The 22004-nt window shown below is 31.8% G+C and overlaps 1 protein-coding gene across 1 annotated transcript; it reads left to right on the plus strand.

The window, feature by feature from the left end:
* Positions 1-20766: 20766 nt before the first annotated feature.
* On the plus strand, positions 20767-21733 carry LOC114171113. Its single transcript, XM_028056334.1, has 2 exons — positions 20767-21036; positions 21110-21733. Exons 1-2 carry the CDS (start codon positions 20767-20769, stop codon positions 21731-21733), a joined length of 894 nt encoding a protein of 297 aa, XP_027912135.1.
* Positions 21734-22004: the final 271 nt, after the last annotated feature.

Below are 22004 nucleotides of genomic sequence, written 5' to 3' on the forward strand. Positions count from 1 at the left end.
AAATGTAACTATCAAATAATATTATAATATTATTTGGAAATTTTAGGAAGTTTCGATTATTTTTATTTTTTCATTCATAATATTATTATTAATAATATGATTACTAATGGTGATTAAATTAATAAATAAAATTATGTATAAATTATATATATATATATATATATATATATATATATGAGATTAAATAAATATTTAAAGTAAAAGACAAAATGGTTTAAAATTTATTTAATTAAAAATATATTAGATATATGTCGCTAAATATTATGAGATACTTTTAAAAGATGTTAAATATTTTTAAGTAACCATTAATTATTTAAAAAGTATTTATTTAGAAAGTTATTATAAGAAACGTAATGGTTTATTATTTTAAAAGATTTATTTTATTTTAAATGATGTTTTAGAATATGAAAGATAAGAGATTATTTTGAAGGATATATAAAGTAATTATTGCACTATAAATGAGTTATAAATCATGATTATTTGTTAAATGAATTTATTGAAAAGATATATTGTTACGTGGGTGAATATGGTTATATACATGAGATTTAAAAAGATTTCCTAAGAAATAGAAAAAGAAAGGTAGGAAAATATGTATATGATATTTGAGAGTTATTAGAAAGACAACAAAAATGCACACCTCAGGTCTTTGCAGCTGGCACCACCTAAATTCGTCCAGGTTATTAAAAAATTATTTCCAAAATATCTAAAAATAATAAGTGGTAATAAATTGTCTTAAAAGATAATAAAATTGATTAAAAAGTTTTTCTTTAAATTTTTATTTTATTTTATTATTTTATTATTTTATATTTTATTTTTAAATAATAATAAAAAAGAGATTTTGTTTTCAAATTAAAGATTGAATTAAAATAAATTCATTTGTTTTTACGTTTTCTTTATTTAATTAATTGAAATTTAAAAATTAAAAAAGGGGGAAAACGGTTTTGATTAATGGGAGGGAACAATTGATGTTTTGATAGTAGTAACTTCCATCAGTTTTTAAAGAACACGTTAATATAGAGGGAGGAAATGCCATTTTGAGGGGAGAAAAGGAGAAGATTCACTATAATATGATCTTCTCACAATTTTCGTCCAAAAAAGTTCATCCTCATATCAACATTAATTTACTCATCTCCAGTTCAATTCAATTGAGAGCCATAACCCAGAAAAAAGATTCAAAGGTGTAAATCAAACAATTCAGCGGCAACGATAATTAAAGAACAAACACAAGGGAACAAAAAAGATTTGCGCATAGCAGGTTACACAATTTTTGCTCAGTTTCGTTTATTTTGGTAATATTATTTTCATCTCCAACTTTGAAGTTAATAAACCACAATCAAAACTGAAATTGGACCGGAAAGGAAGAGGTTTGAATAGAGAGAAAAAGGGTCATGGTGATGTGTGGTGTTGTGGAGTTGATGGTCTTTGGCGGCACGTTCTGATGGTGGATGTCTACGATAATGGCTTGATAACATCGGAGTAGCACGATGTTAACTAGGCGGAGGAGAGACACAAACATGGAGGCCATGATGTGGTGCTCCACGTATTTGAGAGAGGCGAAGCTGCCGTCACTGGAAGAACCATGATGGAGGCCGGCGCTGTTGTTGGCCGCGTCGCCGATGACTTGGCGGTGAGTAACGTCTATGGTTGGTGCAACGTGAGGTAGAAGATGAAGTTGGGGAAGAAGAATTTTAGGTGATGTGCTTTTTGGAAGAATAATTTGATTTAGGTTTAGGGTATTGGGCAGATTCTTTAATTCTTCGTGCACCCCCATAACTTAATTCACACACCTATGCAAATATGTTTTATAATTGGACCATTTGTTTTTATTTTCTTTACTTCATGCACTCCAAAATGTAATAACCCCACACCCGGTACATTTAGTTTTATTTCACCTTATGTACCCGCGTTTTCACTAAGCACACACCCCACTCTTTAATTTCCTTTTTTAGGCTAGGATGTGTTTACTTTATGCACCATGTATTTCTTCTATGTGCACCTGATTCCTATGTGTGGAGTTTTTCTCATTGCACCCACATATTTACTTATGCACTTTCATTTTCTATTTCCAATTTTACCTTTTTATTTTATTAAATATCACATCTCAATCATATCATTTAAAAAATAATAAAAAATATTTTAAATTGAAATAAAAATTAAAATAATTTTCAAAATTAATAAAAATAAGAATAAATAAAATTTAAAATTATTTTATTTATTTATTCTTTTAGTGTCTAATCGACCGTTCGCGTCGCACGATACTTCTTTTCAAAAACAAGAATTATAAAAATAGTTTTAGTGTCTAATCGACCGCTCGCGTCGCACGACACTTCTTTTTAAAATACAACAATTATAAAAAAATAATTTTGGTGTTTAATCGACCGTCCGCGTCGCACGACACTCTTTTTTAAAATACAAAATTATTAAAATGATTTTGGTGTCTAATCGACCGCTTGCGCACGACACTCCTCTTTCAAATACAAAATTATTAAAATGATTTTGGTGTCTACTCGACCGCTCGCGTCGCACGACACTCCTTTTCAAATTATAAAAATCATAGAAATATTTTGGTGTCAACCTGGCCGCACGCGTCGCATGGCACTTATTTTCAAAAATGTCAAAAGACAACTTTAAGAATTAAATATTTTAATCAAGTTTTATCAAGAACTACGTGATCCTTGATTCTCCATTGTAAATGGAGATACGTAGGAGCAGGGCAAGTCCTTGTCGGGTTCACTTTCCAAAAATAAAAAGGTTTTCCAAATCATTTTCAAATAGTTTTATAAACAATTACGTAGCCCTGATTTCTCATTTTTAACGAGAATATGTAGGACCAAGGTTTTAACCCTTGTCGGGGGTCCCTTTCACTTAAAAAATAATTTTGTTCAATATTTTCTTATTTATGGGAAAAATAAATATTTAAATAAACACATCTCTTTTGCAAATTTAATTAAAGATACCGCCTTTGGGTGGGCGTTGTAGGGTGCTAATACCTTCCCTACGCGCAACCGACTCTCGAACCCTAATTTGGTTTTCGTAGACTTTATTTTATTCTTATGGTTTTCCATAGTTTTCCAGAATAAACTATGGTGGCGACTTCTAATCTCTTTTTCCAAATCCTTTCCTTTTTAGTTCGTCATCCCGTCGCAATTTAGGTTGCGACAACAACATTACCAATATCATTAGTATTTTTATTAGAATCCTCTACCAACTTAGAGTCATATTCCTCCTCTAGCAAGCCCAATTTTCTTCTACGAGCCTGAAACAAGTAATGAATAGTAAGTTCCTAACTGCAAGGAAAACAGAAATCACAAAGGACTATTTTCTTCGTAGCAAGAGTCAATCTTCACTAATACAATAATACAAAAACATTTCAATATACCAATAGTCAAGCACCCTCATTATCTTCTATCATATATCTTTCTTCCTGTCCATGATGAACTTTCTACAGGAACAAGGTTTACATAAAACTTCTACCGACATTTTTTATTTATTCATTCATTTAGCTGATCATGTAACATAACAAATCATAATAAACATAATCAACCAACGATAGAAATAATTCACGAAATGGGAGTTGAATAATGATAAAACAATTACCCTCTCCTTGCGTTCGACTTTCTTTTGCTCTAATTCCTCAATGGCCTTCGTCCTTCGAGTTTCAAGGACTTTGAGTTCATGTTCCTTAAAAGGCCAATTGTTGGGAATACCAGGATCCTTCTCAACCTTATTTTTCCCACTCAGCCTAAGCTTCTTCGCTTCCTTCGCTTTTTTTCTGTTGTGCTCTTTCACCTTCCGTACCACCTTGTACTTCTTCTTCAACGAAACCCTTTTACTCTTAATCTCTGCAACCCAAAAAGTTCACAACAATAATAAAAAAAATAAACAATTAAAATCATTGCACACTACTGATATCAAAGAACAGGGATTGGGTTTTCTTACTCTTGCTCTTCATCACCATTTTGTGTTCTCTACCTTCACAAGAGAAAAAGAGATGAGAACGATAATCCACGTCAAAAGTAGCAGAAAACGAAGAAAAGAAGGGAAAAGATTTGAAGAGGCCCTAGAGCGAGCAAATAGAGAAGAGGGTGAAGGAGTTTGTTGTATATTGTTATCAAATTTTAGAAGGTAAAATTAGATAATCAACATATTAAATTTGATATTCAATAAAATTTGTTTTAGTATTCTAAAACAAATTTTTTATATCCTCATCTTTTAATTGGATATACTAAAATAATGAATTTTAATATGCCTAGATTTTTTTTATAAGAAAATATAATTACTTAAATATATTATAAAAAAATTATAATGTAACAAAAAATTTAGGAGGGGTTTTCTTAGGCTAACTTAAGTTGAATTTGTTAATATTTTGAGATTAAATAACACGTGTTTTTTGATAAATACTAGTTAGTAGTAAGGTTTCAATTTATAAAGTTTTTATTGTTATAGTTTAGTACATATTTAGCTTCTACAATTTAATTTTATTAAAATATAAAGTAATATATATCCAAAACTAAGATATCTAAACTAGCGTAAAAAGTGTGGGCAATCCAAAAGCGTATTTAAACCTAAAAATTGTATATATCCAACCTCTCTGACTACACTGCTTGAAAAAACACAAATTTCAAATTGCTCCCTCAGTTAAGGCGAACTAAACTGCACTGTTTTTTTTCTAATAAACTGAATTGAACTGAACTGCACTATAATATGAACTGAACTATTTTATGAACTACACTAATTTTGAACCGAATTGCATTGATTTTGAATCAATTGCTCTATTTTTGGTTCCTATGTTGCTAGTATATTTTAGTTTATAACTTGGAATTGCACTTCCTAAATATATATCTTAATTATAAATGAAAATATAATTTGGTTGGATATTAATTTATGTTTAAATGACTTGAGATTCTATTATTGTTAATTTGTATTTAGAATGATTATAAATTTAATAAGAGAGGGTCCAACCTAAGTTCAAATAAATTATTTTAAAAAAAGGTTAGAACTCACGCTATTGACAACACAAACATTTAAATATTAAATTGGAAGTGAGGGCCAGACCCACGCTACTGGCAACATAGGTAAATGTGTTAAAAAATGAAAGTCACTTTTCAATGGGATAGGCCGTCTCTTTTTTGAGTCCGCTCTTATTCGCACGCAAATTTTGGATAGTGATAAGTGCGTATTTTTGCCCTCATTCAGTGTTTAATTCTGGGTATTTAATTGAATTTATGTGCTAAAAGAGTGATTTAATTGATAATTCTGATAATTAGGCTGTTTGAGCTTGTGTGATAAAAATATCTTAAAAAGTGATTTTTAGATGCATAAATTATTTTTGAATATTTTAACGTTTGTTGATACAGCTGAAATTAAGATTAAGCTCATTTAATGTGAGAAAATAAATTGATTGAAGTTACAGAACACCGTTAAATAAGGCTGAAATTAGCAAGTTCTAAAAATCATTTTTGCACCCCCTAAATTACATATACACTCCCCTTTTCCAAATGGGTTGCAGAATATCTACTTCTACACCCCTAACTTTATCTATTTTCACCTCTCCTACCACTTAAACTCCATTCACTGTGATGCTGCCATGTGGCAATCCTCCACTAATTGAGTTGACCAACCAGAAGGCTGCCACGTGTCATCCTGTCATTGCTTAGTCAAACTGGTCAAACTTGGTCAAACAGTCAACTCTAGTCAAATATTCAACTCTGGCCAAAAACTGGTCAAAGGAGAGGGATTTAACTGCAAATGTTGATATTTTTGGATGTCTATGCAAAATTGGACTACAGAATTGAAAATTGGCTATTTAGAAAATTAATACAAATATTATTTGGTGATAATTTATAAGATATCTTTAAATAATTAATTTATTTAATTATATCATAAATTATTAACCAACTATATTTGTTAAATAGTCTATATCTCTCCAAATATCTTTGAATATTTATCTTTATCTTTATTTTAGAAGATATTTGAGAGGTTTTAGCAACAGAAAAGCCCAGTCCAATTACTATAAAAAAAGACCAAGGGAGAAGCAGAAAAACAAGCTCGACACTTCGGAATTTAGGAACCCTTAGGGGGACCTAATTTCTTCCTCTCTTTTCTTCTCTCTATTCTTCTTTTTATTTTGTATTCCATGGAGTTCTAAATTTCTTGGGTTGATTCCATTGTAATTTCTTAATTGGATTCTGAGGTTAGATCAATTAATTTTTTCGTTCTTTTTATTATTGTTTAATTCATCTATGTCTTTTATCTTTGAATCACGTAAAAAGTAATGATTTTAAATCTATATGCATGTTGATCATATGAGTTCAAGGGTTTTTAAATTGAATTGAGACTTTACTTTGATTTTATTTAGAAACTTTCATGTGATTGAATGAGTTTTTACCAATAATTGAGACTTTACTTTGGTTAAAGGTATCTACTCTAACGAAAATTAATCGAGACTTTACTTTGATTAATTAAGCTTTTTATTTGGTGAGGAGATAAAAGACTAGACATGATTAGGCATAGTAAATTTGATTGAGACTGTACTTTGGTTGAATTTACTGTGGATAATCTAAAAGTTCTCACTTTTAATTGAGACTGTACTTTGGTTAAAAGTGAGAACGCCAACTTTACATTGATTAATTTGTAAATCTACAACAATAATTAATTGAGCAATAATCTTTAGATAACCGATGATGAATCTATTTTGAAAAAGCAATGGAATCAATCTATTTTCTTTACTATTGTTTTTATTTTTTTTATCTTTTAAATTTTATTTCTATCTTTGTTTATCTTAATCCCCTATATTTTTTATTTTATTTGACTAACTCATTTGTATAGTTTTATAAGAACTAATTTGTTAAAATCAATTTCGTGTTCGTTGGGAGACGACTTAGGGTTACTTTACCCTTTCTATTTTCTTGACTACTTTCTTAACAATACTGAAGTTGTTATAGATAAGTAGCATTAATTTGATCGCATCAACGACAGTGTTATCAAATTTGGCGCCGTTGTCGGGGAACACGGTTAGAATTTTTATCATTTTAGTTCTTATTTTTGTTTTATTCTTTTGATTTTATTTTTGATTTTTACTTTTATTTTTATTTTTATTTTATTTTTTTGTTTATCACTAACATTTTCTTTTCTCAATTTTTGTTCTAACATATATTTTCTTTAGTTACTTTATTTTTTTTTGTAAGCATAATTTTTTTTTGAGGAATTTTGTTGGGAAATTTGTGAAACTAGTTGGGAAAAACTTTGACTAGGGAAAGATAAGGTACTTAAGTTGTCCATTGAGACGCACCTCTCTTTCCTGGAAGTCTACTCAACAAGCTTTCAACTTATTTCTTTTCAGAAAACCTCTTTCAAAAATGCAAAATAATTTTTCATATGAAAATAATCAACAGTGTGATTTTCAAGTGAACTATGATTACTATCCACAGCAACCACGTGATTTTCAGCAACAAATTGTCACACCTACTTCTACACCTGATATAAGTGGGTTAACTTTACGACAATTTAATGATCTATATCCTAGATCATCTTTTTTGGGATATGAGCAACAACCATATTCTGAGTGTCCACCTCAGCAACCATATGTTCCAAATAGTTTTCAACAACAATATGTACCACCACAGCAAGTTGAAGCAACCAATGGACCATCCTACAGGGAAGTTATGATATTAATGGGTGAAGTTATAGAGAAATTAGAGTCCATGGATGAAAGGTTGCGAGTTGATCAAAGATGCAGAAATATTGAGCAAGTGGTATGAAAATAAGCAAATATTGTCTGATATGTTGAGGGATGCAAGTAAGAACAACTTCATAGAATTACTTGTAACTATTAATACCACCCTTCTTTCCTGAAAATCCAGATTTTAATGCACTTCGTCATGAAATCAAAGATGTGCTTCTGAAGTTGGCCATCAAAGCTGAACAAATGTTTGAAGATTTGAGTCAGCTAATGAATGATGCAGTGAGAAAGGTCACTTTGGAAGATATGATGAAAATGATGACTGAAATGATGAAGATGAATCAGACAGATCATAAAGAGATGATGAATGCTGCCACACAAAGCTTGCAGAGTCATTCTGAAAAATCAATAGCGGAATCACATCACATTGATATATCTACTGATGGATATAATGATTATCATAGTAATATGTCTACTGATGGACATATTAAGCATGTTGCTGAAGTTGATGAAGAAATTGAAGGTTTTCACACAAACATATCTACTGCTGGATATGTTGATGATGCTCAATGTGAATATAAAGTTGTACCCGTTGATGAGGATATGAGTACAAATGATCATTTTCAAGAGCAAAGTTGTGAGAACAATACAATGGAGGAACCAAGTGCAGTTGAAGAGCCAACAGTATTCGAAGATGCAGCTGAAGCATCTACTATTGCAACTGACTTGGTTAATGATGAAGCAGCAAATTCAACTACTTCAAGTGCAGATTTTTGCTCACAAGGTGAGATTATGAGGATTACTGATGATCCTGTTAACAATCTGAATGCACTTGATGATGCTCAAGTTGAGTTGAAGCCACACAATCCACACATCATGTTTGTTGATGTGAATGATGCAAATAAGTTTTCAGTGGTTATTTTTGTTGACATGGCTGCAGAAAAAGAAGAAAGGTTGCTGCAACAAGAAAACAGGTTAGATTCAAATTCTTTTGAAAGCATTGTTGATAAAAAATTTAAATTGCATGCATATTTGTTTTTTGTTTTTGATTTTATATAAAAAATATAAAAAAATTTCAAAAATATGTTTTTTTGTTTTTAGTTTTCATAAACTTCAAAAAGTAAAAATTAAAAAAATGGTACAAGCTGACTTGTACTCCATAAAATTAAAGAAAATAAATTTTGACATTTGGCCAAATTGAGCCAGAAATCAAAAAAAAAAATTTGTTTCCTCCCCAAAATAAGTCCATCAAGGGCATTTTTTCTAAAATAAGTGTGGGGGAGACAAACTGTAGGTAGGATTTTCCTTTTTATGTTTTTTGTTTTTTTGTTTTTTTGTTTTTTGTTTTTTGTTTTTTGTGTTTGTTTCATTTAAAAAAAATTGTGATTTCTTTTTGAGAAAATTGTGAAAGTATTAACTTTTTACTAAGTGAAACTTTTAAACAATATGTCTCATAAGAAATCCACCAAAAATATTTCCCTGCTTTCAATAAAACATATTGACATTGGATTTTGGGATTTGGGATTTGGGATTTGATTCAATAATTAGGATGATCATAATTCTAGAAAAATAAAAGTCATGTTGATGAGTGGATTGTTTCTATGATTTGCTAAATGAGTTAATTTGAGAATTTCTTGATTAAATCTTTTGTGAAAGAATTTAACCTTGTGAGTCTTCAGCCTTAGTGCAAAGGATGGACCACCATGTGCCATTCCTATTTTTTTTCTTGAGTGACTTGCTCATGTTTGTTTATACTCAAATGTTTAGCTTGACTCTTTTGTTTTGCATCTTAGGTGAATATGCATGATTTGATATGATTGAGGCATTTCTTGTTTTTAGCTACTTGGCCAAATAAGCCCACCTTGATATTAATCCATTGGTAGCCCCTTTGAGCTTTTAAACCTCTTTTTCTTGTTTTAAGCCTATTGCATAACCTTGAAAAGAAAAAGACCATATTCTACCTTAGGAAGAAAGAAGGAGCCAATGGATTGTGTTCATGAATGGTTGAGGAATAAAGTGTGTAGGTGAGTACCTCACCCATAAATTAATAAAAGTGGCAAAAGGACAAATTGTTGATGAAAAAGTGTTGAAATAATTGCTTTCTAAAAAAAAGAGAGTAACAAAGTAATAAACGAAAAAAGAGTTGTTTTTGAAATTATGCTCCATTATTCTTCCTACATTACTATTTCAAAAACCCAAAAATCCTAAAATTTTTCCTACCTTTGCCTTGGCCCCATTATAACTTGTGAAAAGTCCTCATGATCTTTGAATGCATATTTTTTGAAAGTTTGTGAATATTAGAGTCTTGTTAAGTTTTATGAGTGTTTACTTACATGAGTATTTTGAGTGAAAACACAAGCCAAACACTTGAGCGAATTTCGGTGAGAAAATACACATTTAACTTGAGTGCTTTCTTTCATAATTGAATGTCTTGTGAATTCAAAAGATTAACTCATGTGTGAAAAATAGAATCTTTCCGTGTGTTTATGAATGGTAATTTGATTTCTAGAATATTGATTTGTCTCAAGTAAGGTTCATTCCTTTGATCCAATGTTGATGTGAAATGAAATACCTCAGAACAAGTTTTGAAATTACTCCATTTTGCCCAGGAGTGCAAAAGGATAAGTGTGTGGGTATGATGAGTGCGTATTTTTGCCCTCATTCAGTGTTTAATTCTGGGTATTTAATTGAATTTATGTGCTTAAAGAGTGATTTAATTGATAATTCTAATAATTAGGCTGTTTGAGCTTGTGTGATAAAAATGTCTTAAAAAGTGATTTTTAGCTGCATAAATTATTTTTGAATATTTTAACGTTTGTTGATGCAGCTGAAATTAAGATTAAGCTCATTTAAGGTGAGAAAATAAATTGATTGAAGTTACAGAACACCGTTAAATAAGGCTGAAATTAGCAAGTTCTAAAAATCACTTCTGCACCCCCTAAATTACATATACACTCCGCTTTTCCAAATGGGTTGCAGAATATCTACTTCTACACCCCTAACTTTATCTATTTTCACCTCTCCTACCACTTAAACTCCATTCACTGAGATGCTGCCATGTGGCAATCCTCCACTAATTGAGTTGACCAACCAGAAGGTTGCCACGTGTCATCTTGTCATTGCACAGTCAAACTGGTCAAACTTAGTCAAACAGTCAACTCTAGTCAAATATTCAACTCTGGTCAAAAACTGGTCAAAGGAGAGGGATTTAACTGCAAATGTTGATATTTTTGGATGTCTATGCAAAATTAGACTACAAAATTGAAAATTGGCTATTTAGAAAATTAATACAAATATTATTTGGTGATAATTTATAAGATATCTTTAAATAATTAATTTATTTAATTATATCATAAATTATTAACCAACTATATTTGTTAAATAGTCTATATCTCTCAAAATATCTTTGAATATTTATCTTTATCTTTATTTTAGAAGATATTTGAGAGGTTTTAGCAACAGAAAAGCCCAGTCCAATTCCTATATAAAGAGACCAAGGGAGAAGCAGAAAAACAAGATCAGCACTTCGGAATTTAGGAACCCTTAGGGGGACCTAATTTCTTTCTCTCTTTTCTTCTCTCTATTCTTCTTTTTATTTTGTATTCCATGGAATTCTAAACTTCTTGGGTTGATTCCATTGTAATTTCTTAATTAGATTCTGAGGTTAGATCAATTAATTTCTTTGTTCTTTTTATTATTGTTGAGGTTTTAATTCATCTATGTCTTTTATCTTTGAATCACGTAAAAAGTAATGATTTTAAATCTATATGCATGTTGATCATTTGAGTTCAAAGGTTTTTAAATTGAATTGAGACTTTACTTTGATTTTATTTAGAAACTTTCATGTGATTGAATGAGTTTTTACCAATAATTGAGACTTTACTTTGGTTAAAGGTATCTACTCTAACGAAAATTAATCGAGACTTTACTTTGATTAATTAAGCTTTTTATTTGGTGAGGAGATAAAAGAATAGACATGATTAGGCATAGTAAATTTGATTGAGACTGTACTTTGGTTGAATTTACTGTGGATAATCTAAAAGTTCTCACTTTTAATTGAGATTGTACTTTGGTTAAAAGTGAGAACGCCAACAAATTAATTGAGACTTTACATTGATTAATTTGTAAATTATAACAATAATTAATTGAACAATAATCTTTAGACAACCGATGATGAATCTATTTTAAAAAAGCAATGGAATCAATCTATTTTCTTTACTATTGTTTTTATTTCTTTTTATCTTTTAAATTTTATTTCTATCTTTGTTTATCGTAATACCCTATATTTTTTATTTTATTTGACTAACTCATTTGTATAGTTTTATAAGAACTAATTTGTTAAAAATCAATTCCGTGTTCGTTGGGAGACGACTTAGGGTTACTTTACCCTTTCTATTTTCTTGACTACTATCTTAGCAATATTGAAGTTGCTATAGTTTAGTAGTATTAATTTGATCGCGTCAACGACAGTGTTATCAGATAGCGTCCGATTTTGGATTTTGGGAGGGTTTTATTGGGACTCTAATCACTTGATATCTTGTAGTGATGGTTTAAAAATTATTTAATTAAAAAGATATTAGATATATGTCATTAAATATTATGAGATATTGTTAAAAGATGTTAAATATTTTTAAGTGACCATTAATTATTTAAAAAGTATTTATTTAGAAAGTTATTAAAAGAAATGTAATGGTTTATTATTTTAAAAGATTTATTTTATTTAAATGATGTTTTAGAATATGAAAGATAAGAGATTATTTTAAAGGATATATAAAGTAATTATTGTACTATAAATGAGTTATATATGATGATTATTTGCTAAATGGATTTATTGAAAAGATATACGATTTCTTACGTGGGTGAATATGGTTATATACATGAGATTTAAAAAGATTTCCTAAGAAATAGAAAAAGAAAGGTAGGAAAATATGTATATGATATTTTAGAGTTATTAAAAAGACATTACAGCATTACCAAAATCATTAGTATTTTTATTAGAATCCTCTAGCAACTTAGAGTCATATTCCTCCTCTAGCAAACCCAATTTTCTTCTACGAGTCTGAAACAAGTAATGAATAGTAAGTTCCTAACTGCAAGGAAAACAAAAATTACAAAGGACTGTTTTCTTCGTAGCAAGAGTCAATCGTCACTAATACAACAATGCAAAAACATTTTAATATACCAATAGTCAAGCACCCTCATTATCTTCTATCATATATCTTTCTTCCTGTCCATAAAGAACTTTCTACAGGAACGAGGTTTACATAAAACTTCTACCGACATTTTTTATTTATTCATTCATTTAGCTGATCATGTAACATAAAAAATCATAATAAACATAATCAACCAACGATAGAAATAATTCATGAAATGGGAGTTCAATAATGGTAAAACAATTACCCTCTCCTTGCGTTCGGCTTTCTTTTGCTCCAATTCCTCAATGGCCTTTATCCTTCAAGCTTCAAGGGCTTTGAGTTCCTGTTCCTTAAAAGGCCAATTGTTGGGAATACTAGGATCCTTCTCAACCTTATTTTTCCCACTCAGCTTATGCTTCTTCGCTTCCTTCGCTTTTTTTCTATTGTGCTCTTTCACCTTCCGTATCACCTTGTACTTCTTCTTCAACGAAACCCTCTTACTCTTACTCTCTGCAACCAAAAAGTTCACAACAATAATAAAAAATAAACAATTAAAATCATTGCATACTACTGATATCAAAGAACAGGGATTGTGTGTTCTTACTCTTGCTCTTCATCACCATTTTGTGTTCTCTACCTTCACAAGAGAAAAAGAGATGAGAACGATAATCCACGTCAAAAGTAGTAGAAAACGGAGAGAAGAAGGGAAAATATTTGAAGAGGCCCTGGAGCGAGCAAATAGAGAAGAGGGTGAAGGAGTTTGCTGTATATTGTTATCAAATTTTAGAAGGTAAAATTAGATAATCAACATATTAAATTTGATATTCAATAAAATTTGTTTTAGTATTCTAAAACAAATTTTTTATATCCTCATCTTTTAATTTGATATACTAAAATAATGAATTTTAATATGCCTAGATTTTTTCTATAAGAAAATATAATTACTTAAATATATTATAAAAAAACTATAATGTAACAAAAAATTTAGAAGGGGTTTTCTTAGGCTAACTTAAGCTGAATTTGTTAATATTTTGAGCTTAAATAACACGTGTTTTTTGATAAATACTAGTTAGTAGTAAGGTTTCAATTTATAAAGTTTTTTTTGTTATAATTTAGTACATATTTAGCTTCTACAATTTAATTTTATTAAAATATAAAGTACTATATATCCAAAACAAAGATATCTAAACTTGCCTAAAAAGTGTGGGCAATCCAAAAGCGTATTTAAACCTAAAAATTGTATATATCCAACCTCTCTGACTACACTGCTTGAAAAAACACAAATTTCAAATTGCTCCCTTAGTTCAGGCGAACTTAACTGCACTATTTTTTTTGTAATAAACTGAATTGAACTGAACTGCACTATAATATGAACTGAACTGTTTTATGAACTGCACTACATTTGAGCTGAGCTGCACTATTTTTGAACTGAACTACACTATTTTTTAACTAAACTGCACTACTTTTGAACTTAACTACATTGTTTTTGAACCGTTTTTGAACCAAATTGCACTGATTTTGAACTGAATTGCACTAATTTTGAACTAAATTGCACTATTTTTGAATCGAATTGCACTGATTTTGAATCAATTGCTCTATTTTTGAACTAAAAAATAGTTTACCTGAATTGAATTTAACTAAATATTATTTTGTTATATCTAACTGCATTGAACTGAAATGTACTTGCAATATGAATTAAACTGACTACTATATACCATATTTTTGAACCGAACTACACTAATTTTGAATCAAACTACAATATTTTTGAATCGAAATGATTGTGAACGGTTTTTGAGTTACTTAAATAACTTATTCAACTAAACATTGCATCTCAATTAAGAAACTAGGTAGTATTTACCCACTTCATTCATAATATAGGTTCTCGTAAACAAAAAAAAAAGACATAAAACTAAGTTAACAGTAAATAGGAAAAATTTATCTTTAATTAAAAATATAGATTTTCCTATAAAAAATTAAATCAAAAAATTAATACATCTCCAAATATCTTGTTTTTGATTATGTGGTTTGTGGATTATCATGAAACCATTTAAGCATAGCTTAGAGACATTAAACTAAAAAGTTGTGCAAAAAAAAACTATCAGTCACTTTCAAAAATGGTTTTTTTTAGTCAGAGTTCATGTATCCATCTCTTAAAGAGGAAAAATAAAATCTACCAACCAAAGTGTAAGGTGAGAAGTGTTTTTTTTTTTTTTAAGTATAGGCTTGAACTTCTCCACATCTACGAGACTATTGATTTCTATAAAGTTTTTTTAAAATAATTAAAATTAACTATTTGGTAAATTAATTTATGGAAATTTTATCAAGTTTTGAAAAGAAATAGTAGTGAAATTAAGTATCAATAAGTTATAAGAATGTTATCACATTTTTAACTCAAGATAATTAGTTTCGATTTTTTTTTGTTCAACTTATACTGACACAAACAATTTTTTTCCATGTAATATTATATTTTAATTTTTAATTTACATATACATAATTTAGTTTATACATAAATTTCATTTTTCTTAAAAATCTTATGAAAAAAAAAACACGAAATGGGATGTAGGGTTAATAAGTTAAGGATAAATGATGCGTGGTTTTAACTTTTTATTTTGGCCTCTTTGAAAAAAAATTATGCTAACTCTCATATTTATGTCGTAGTACAGTGTGATCGAAAAAGAGATGGGATTGGTACCATAAAAGAGAAGAATAAAACACACAGTTCACACAATTAATTGCACTGAAATACAAGAAGTTCAGCTTTTTTAAACTAAACAACAAAATAATACAGTACAGTTTTCATTGACAATAGTTTAATTCTTTTAGTATAATATAGTACAGATAACTTATAGTTCAGTGCAATTAGAATAACTTTGCCCAGCCCTAACATTTGTGATAGTTTTAGGGTTCTATGAGTCAAGTGTTGACACAGTATTAATAGTATTATACTATAGTTATATGAATGAGTTCTTTAAATATTTGAAGGAGATAAAATTAATACATGATTTAACCAAAAAATTTTGATTGGTATCAGAATAATATTTTTTTTGTTTATTTAATATTGCTAATTTGTTATTTTTAGAATTGAATAGATTTAATGGGTATTAAATGTTGTGGACTGTTTTTATTTTTCGAAATGTTGATATATATATATTCTAAGCTACGAATCGGAAAAGTTTCAGATTTATGTATCTTCTATTTCGGCGTATATTAGTAGAAGCATGATCCATTATATGTACATAATAAATATATAAATATATACGAATATGTTTCTGTTATGTTTTATAGCATATATTAATGTTAGGGATGATAACTATATATATTGAAATGAATAAGAGTGAAATCCGTCAAACATAACTATCAAATAATATTATAATATTATTTAGAAATTTTAGGAAGTTTCGGTTATTTTTATTTTTTCATTCATAATATTATTATTAATAATATGATTACTAATAGTGATTAAATTAATAAATAAAATTGTGTATAAATTATATATATATATATATATATATATATATATTACAATAATTAATTATTTAATTTAATAACTAATTATACAATTGTATAAATATTTGTATATAAATACTAATAATATGATTTTATACGATCAAATTCATGTTTTAAAATATTAATTTAATTTTTTACAGTTTCAAAATATTTTGTATAAAATTCATTCTAAAATTTATTTTTTAGGACGAAAAATTTATTTGTTAAGAGAATAAGAGATCAAAAAATTATAATAATTATAAAAATAAATAAATGAGATTAAATAAATATTTAAAGTAAAAGACAAAATGGTTTAAAATTTATTTAATTAAAATATATTAGATATATGTCGTTAAATATTATAAGATATTGTTAAAAGATGTTAAATATTTTTAAGTGACCACTAATTATTTAAAAAGTATTTATTTAGAAAGCTATTATAAGACACGTAATTGTTTAGTAATTTAAAAGATTTATTTTATTTAAATGATGTTTTAGGATATGAAAGATAAGAGATTATTTTGAAGGATATATAAAGTAATTATTGCACTATAAATGAGTTATAAATGATGATTATTTGTTAAATGGATTTATTGAAAAGATATATTGTTACGTGGGTGATATGGTTATATACATGAGATTTAAAAAGATTTCCTAAGAAATAGAAAAAGAAAGGTAGGAAAATATGTATAAGATATTTTAGAGTTATTAAAAAGACAACATAAATGCACACCTCTAGTGTAAGGCCTAATTATATCTGCCCATCTTATTGTAGAGGCTGCCCAATCTTTTGGGCCTAAATGGGGTTGGCCCAATTCAATTTCTGACCTAAGATACCCTAAAACCCTAACTTGTAACTACTCTTCGTAAAACAGATCCCACACATCTCTTAGAGCAGCTGTCGTCATCCTCTGCTAGGGTTTGGAGTCGTCATAGCTTAGCAAGCTCAGCCTCATTCTTCCGTTCTGTGTAAGTCCCTCCCAACTCAAGCTCTATGTTTATTTTGATTCTTCCGTATGTTCTCAGTTAGAGCTTTCTAATGAGCTCATTTTTGGAACTTGTCCCACTGTTTTTCAGCTCGCGAAACTGTCCCATGAGCTATTGTCCCTCACTGTTCGAGTATCAAAGCCTTAGCTAACGTTTCCAGGTACGGGAAGTGAGGGTTCGAGTTTAAGTTATGTTTTTATGCATGTTCTTGAGCTTGTGAATTGTTTGTATGGGTTAATCATTGTTCTTGGGACGTGAAATGCTTTGTATGATTGGCTGGGGTTGAAAGATCCATCTGCTGCAGGTGAGACCAGGGCAAGAACTGATAATCTCGCCCAGGCGAGTCGGACTAACCTAAGCGAGTCTGGCGGAGGCTCGCCCAAGTCCTTTTTCGTGAAAGGTCGCCCAAGCGACCAACTCATTATTTTGAGCGAGCGAACCACTCGCCCAGGCGAGAGGGGTCTCGCCTAAGCAAGATCGCGCGTTGGTTCCTGTTTCCTTTTCGAGCCCCCGCCTAGGCGAAGGGGGCTCGCCTGAGCGAGACTGTCTCACCTGAGTGAGACCCTTCAGCCTGAGCGAGGGATTGGGCGAGATAGTGCATGGTTTGGTTGTTTGGTTATCCTTGAATGATTTGTAATTGTTTGGGTATGCTTGATATGTTGAGATATATATATATATATATATATATATATATATATTTATATATATATATATGTATATGTATATATGTATACATATATATATGTATATATATACATATATGTATATATATACATATATGTATATATATACATATATATATATATACATATATGTATATATATACATATATGTATATATATACATATATATATATATAATGGATTGCCATGTATGTGTGACATAATTCATGAATGGAATGATGGATATCGTGGAAGCTTGGCATGTGAAATTAATGAGTGAGTTGGAATTAATGTGACATAGTATTGATATAAGATGAGGCCTGATAGAGGTCGTACCCCACCAAATTAAAACATATTAAATGCAGTATCTGAAAGTGAACCAAGTCGTCTTCCAACGACCAATATTTTCATTCAAAGCTTCAATTTGTAGACGAACACAACAATACAACACAAAGGGGGCGGGGGTTGGCAGACAAATTCAGAATTCTAATCAACAGATTAATTGAATGCAAAGAGTGATTAAAACCGTATTGACATCCTAGATTGAAACCCAAATTCATTTATCATAGGCCACCAAATTAACACCTCTGCCTTCTCTCAATCCACTAGATAATAATCTACTAAGCGAAAATTACAATCTAGCTTCATTATGCAATTAAGCAAAGCACACATCCTTAAATTCGTGACAACCAAGTTACATAAATTAAGCATGAACATAACTTAACCAAAAAACATGCAATTACTCTGTAAATTAAGCACAAACAGATTCATCACAATGCATTCCCGAATTAGAACAAAGAGATATGGCAGATTTCACAAGTAAGCACAACCTCAAAGCTTCATTGCATTTTTTATCAAGGAGTCAATAAACGAAATTAGCTAGACATGGAAATGAGCAATTAGACACCACAATTCTGGAATCACAAAAACAGAATCAAAAACCTCTAACTTATGAAATATGAAAAACGCAAATTAAGAGCAAAAAGAGAGATTTCAAAGCTTCAATGGAATGCAAAACGGTGCTATCATATATAAATGCGAAAACCGCATTAATGGGTGCTGTTCCAAGTGTATAAAACCCACAAAACGAACTGCGCAAGCAAGAAAACGAATTCAAAACGTAAAATCCTCAATGGGTGCTGTTAAATATGCATAAAAACGGTAAAAATGAGCCAAAAATGTGAAAAACCGCAAGGGGCACGTCCATGGAAGCTTGAAGAACGAAAATGGAGGTTTTGAAGAGAGGTTGAAGATGATGGACCGGCTGGTCTTCCCCATGCAGACCAAATTTCGTGGTCATATCACCCCTGCCACTCAGAATTACGAAACTGCCATTATGAGCTGCAGAATTACAAAAATGCCACTCTGGGCCTCAAATGTTGACCCATTGACTTTGCTGACATGGAAATGATGTGGAAATGACATGGAAATGATGTGGAAATGATGTGGCGACTCTCTTCAACTGAATATTGACGTCCAAGCTCCAAATTGCTTCACCCAAATACCTAAAAATAATTAAAAACAAAAATTAGGCCAAATAATGTGAAATTAGTCCAAATTCGGAACAGTGGCCCAATAAAGCCCAATAGATGAAAAACACTCTAAAGATGAACAATTAAGCATTAATCAACTGTCTAATGGGTACCCAAAGGGTAGTGGAATGGAAGATAATAATGACTCATCAAGGCCCTATACTCATGGGGTGGTATTGACTAGTGGTATGGGTTCAACATGTGATACGAATGAGGTGTTATTTTTCAGAGGTTGACATGGAATTGTAAGCATGATTGGTATTCTCTTATTGTTGATTTATGATTGTTGGGTCCATGTCAATGTGTAATTATGTGGAGTCTCTAGGTTAGGCCTCCAAGGTTGCGCTTCAATGGTCGGGACGTAATTCCATGGCCCTTGTTAGTGGGTGTCCATGGTGGTGCCCCATCTGTATAACTAGGTAAGTATTCAAGGTAAGGTTGCATCCTGACACTCTAAGGAGTCAGTTAGTCTCACCTAGAGCGGACTGAATCCTGTGGTGAGAGTAGCAGGAGGCCGGAAATTCACTAAGGGCTAACCTTGTGGTGAGTGAAAATTGATCCATCATAACACTTGTAACACATAGCTCGGGGGTGAGCAGAGGTATCGACCACAAGTGCAAGCATCCGCTGAATCCGACCAAGTTATACGTATCCCGATGAGTCGAGCCGAGTCGTAGTGTATCGATTGAAAATTCATAACCTGCTTGGTTGTTGTATGGATATTGGATGGTGAAAGTATATTTGACTATATGATGAAAATGTTGTTGGCTCTAGCTTACCCTGTTTGTTGTATGGTTGTCTTGTATGTAGCTCTTCTTTCTTGCGATGATCATCAATTTGATTGATGGGAGCAGATGGGTGAGGTTCTCGTGGTTAGCAAGGAAATGGTGATTCCATTGCTTAGCCATCTAGGCTGGACTTTATGTTTCTTTTCTTCATGGGTTTTCTTTAGAGCTACGACCCATGTATTGCTCTATGCTTTACTATTCTACTCTCATTTTGTTAGACTTTTATCTGGTTTTCGTTGGCATCGTGGTGTGCCCAATTTGTAGGGGTTTTGTTAAGGACCCCAGGACTACTCTACATTACTATTTTGTGTGACGTGTCTTTTAATTTCGCTTAATAATTAAATGGGACGTTACATTTATGGTATCAGAGTGGTCATTCCTTAGGTCTGTGGACTTGGATGTCCGCTTAGCTTTCTCTGTGCCTTCTGAGTGTTTTTAGTTAAATTCTTGCCTTATTCGAGCCTAACCAAATGATTTTATGTGTGCCAGTGAACTATGGCACCTCCTCGTAGGACTTCACAATCGTCCCAAGGTGACTTGCCCGATATCGCCAGGGCAATAGAGGCGATGGTGGCTGCCATGACGCAGCAAAGCACAGCGATAATGCAACAACATGAGGCAGCGATGCAGCGACAGGCGGTGTCACTTAAGCAACAACAGGCAGTGATGCAGCAGATGGAGGTTGCACGTGTGGCTGCCGAGGATGCACATAGGCAGCATATGGAGGCCCTCCACCAGCTGGAAGAGAAAGGCGACTGCCCCTGTGTTTAGCCCGGAGCCACCACCACCAGTTAGGGAGTAGAGTCCGTAAGACTTCCTGAAACACCATCCCGTGAAGTGCAACGGGAAGACGAGCCCTGACGCAGCAGACCAGTGGCTGAAGGATCTAGAGAGGATCTTTGATGCAAAACCATGCTCAGCGGAGAATAGGTTAGCTGTCACAATATACATGCTCACCGCGGAGGCTGACCACTGGTGGACCAGTTCCAAATCCATCATGGAGGAGAGAGGCGAGCCGGTGACATGGGAGGCCTTTAGGGGGAAATTCCTCCCGGAATATTTCCCAAACAGCATTGGATATGGCAAGGAGGTGGAATTCCTCCAACTGACCCAGGGAGGGAAGACGATGACCGACTATGCTGAGAAGTTCAAGCACCTCAGTCGCTTTTGTACCTTGTCGTTGGATGAGGAGTGGAGATGCCGAAAATTCGAGAACGACATCAGGGGAGATATTCGCTTGATGGTAGCACCCTTATCCTTTAAGGATTTTTCCGCTCTGGTGGAGAAGGCCACGGTGATGGAGAAGACGAAGAATGAGGTAGAGGGTCAGCGGCCCCAACAGCCTCAGAGGATTGGTGGACCATTTGGGTCCAAGCCCGGACACGACGAGCGGAGGAAACCATATGATAGACCTCCCCATCAGCCTCAGGGGTCTAGAGGTCTTCCTCCCCAACAGGGTTGAGTGCAGTGTTACATATGTGGGGGCCCACACTTGAGGAGCGCTTGCCCTTGCATGGAGGGTTACCGCAGATGCAACAACTATGGCAAGGAGGGCCACTTCGGGAAGGATTGTCCCACTATTGCTAGGGCAGCGGCACGCCCTCCAGTTCAGACTCCTCACCAGCACCAGCGGAGAGATAAAGGCAACAAGCCTCAGGCGACGGGGAGAGTCTATGCCATGACCAGAGCAGAGGCGACAGGTTCAGGTAACCTCGTTATGCGTTATTGTGTGA

Source organism: Vigna unguiculata, unplaced genomic scaffold (assembly GCF_004118075.2).
Source record: "Vigna unguiculata cultivar IT97K-499-35 unplaced genomic scaffold, ASM411807v1 contig_103, whole genome shotgun sequence".
Lineage (NCBI taxonomy): Eukaryota > Viridiplantae > Streptophyta > Magnoliopsida > Fabales > Fabaceae > Vigna > Vigna unguiculata.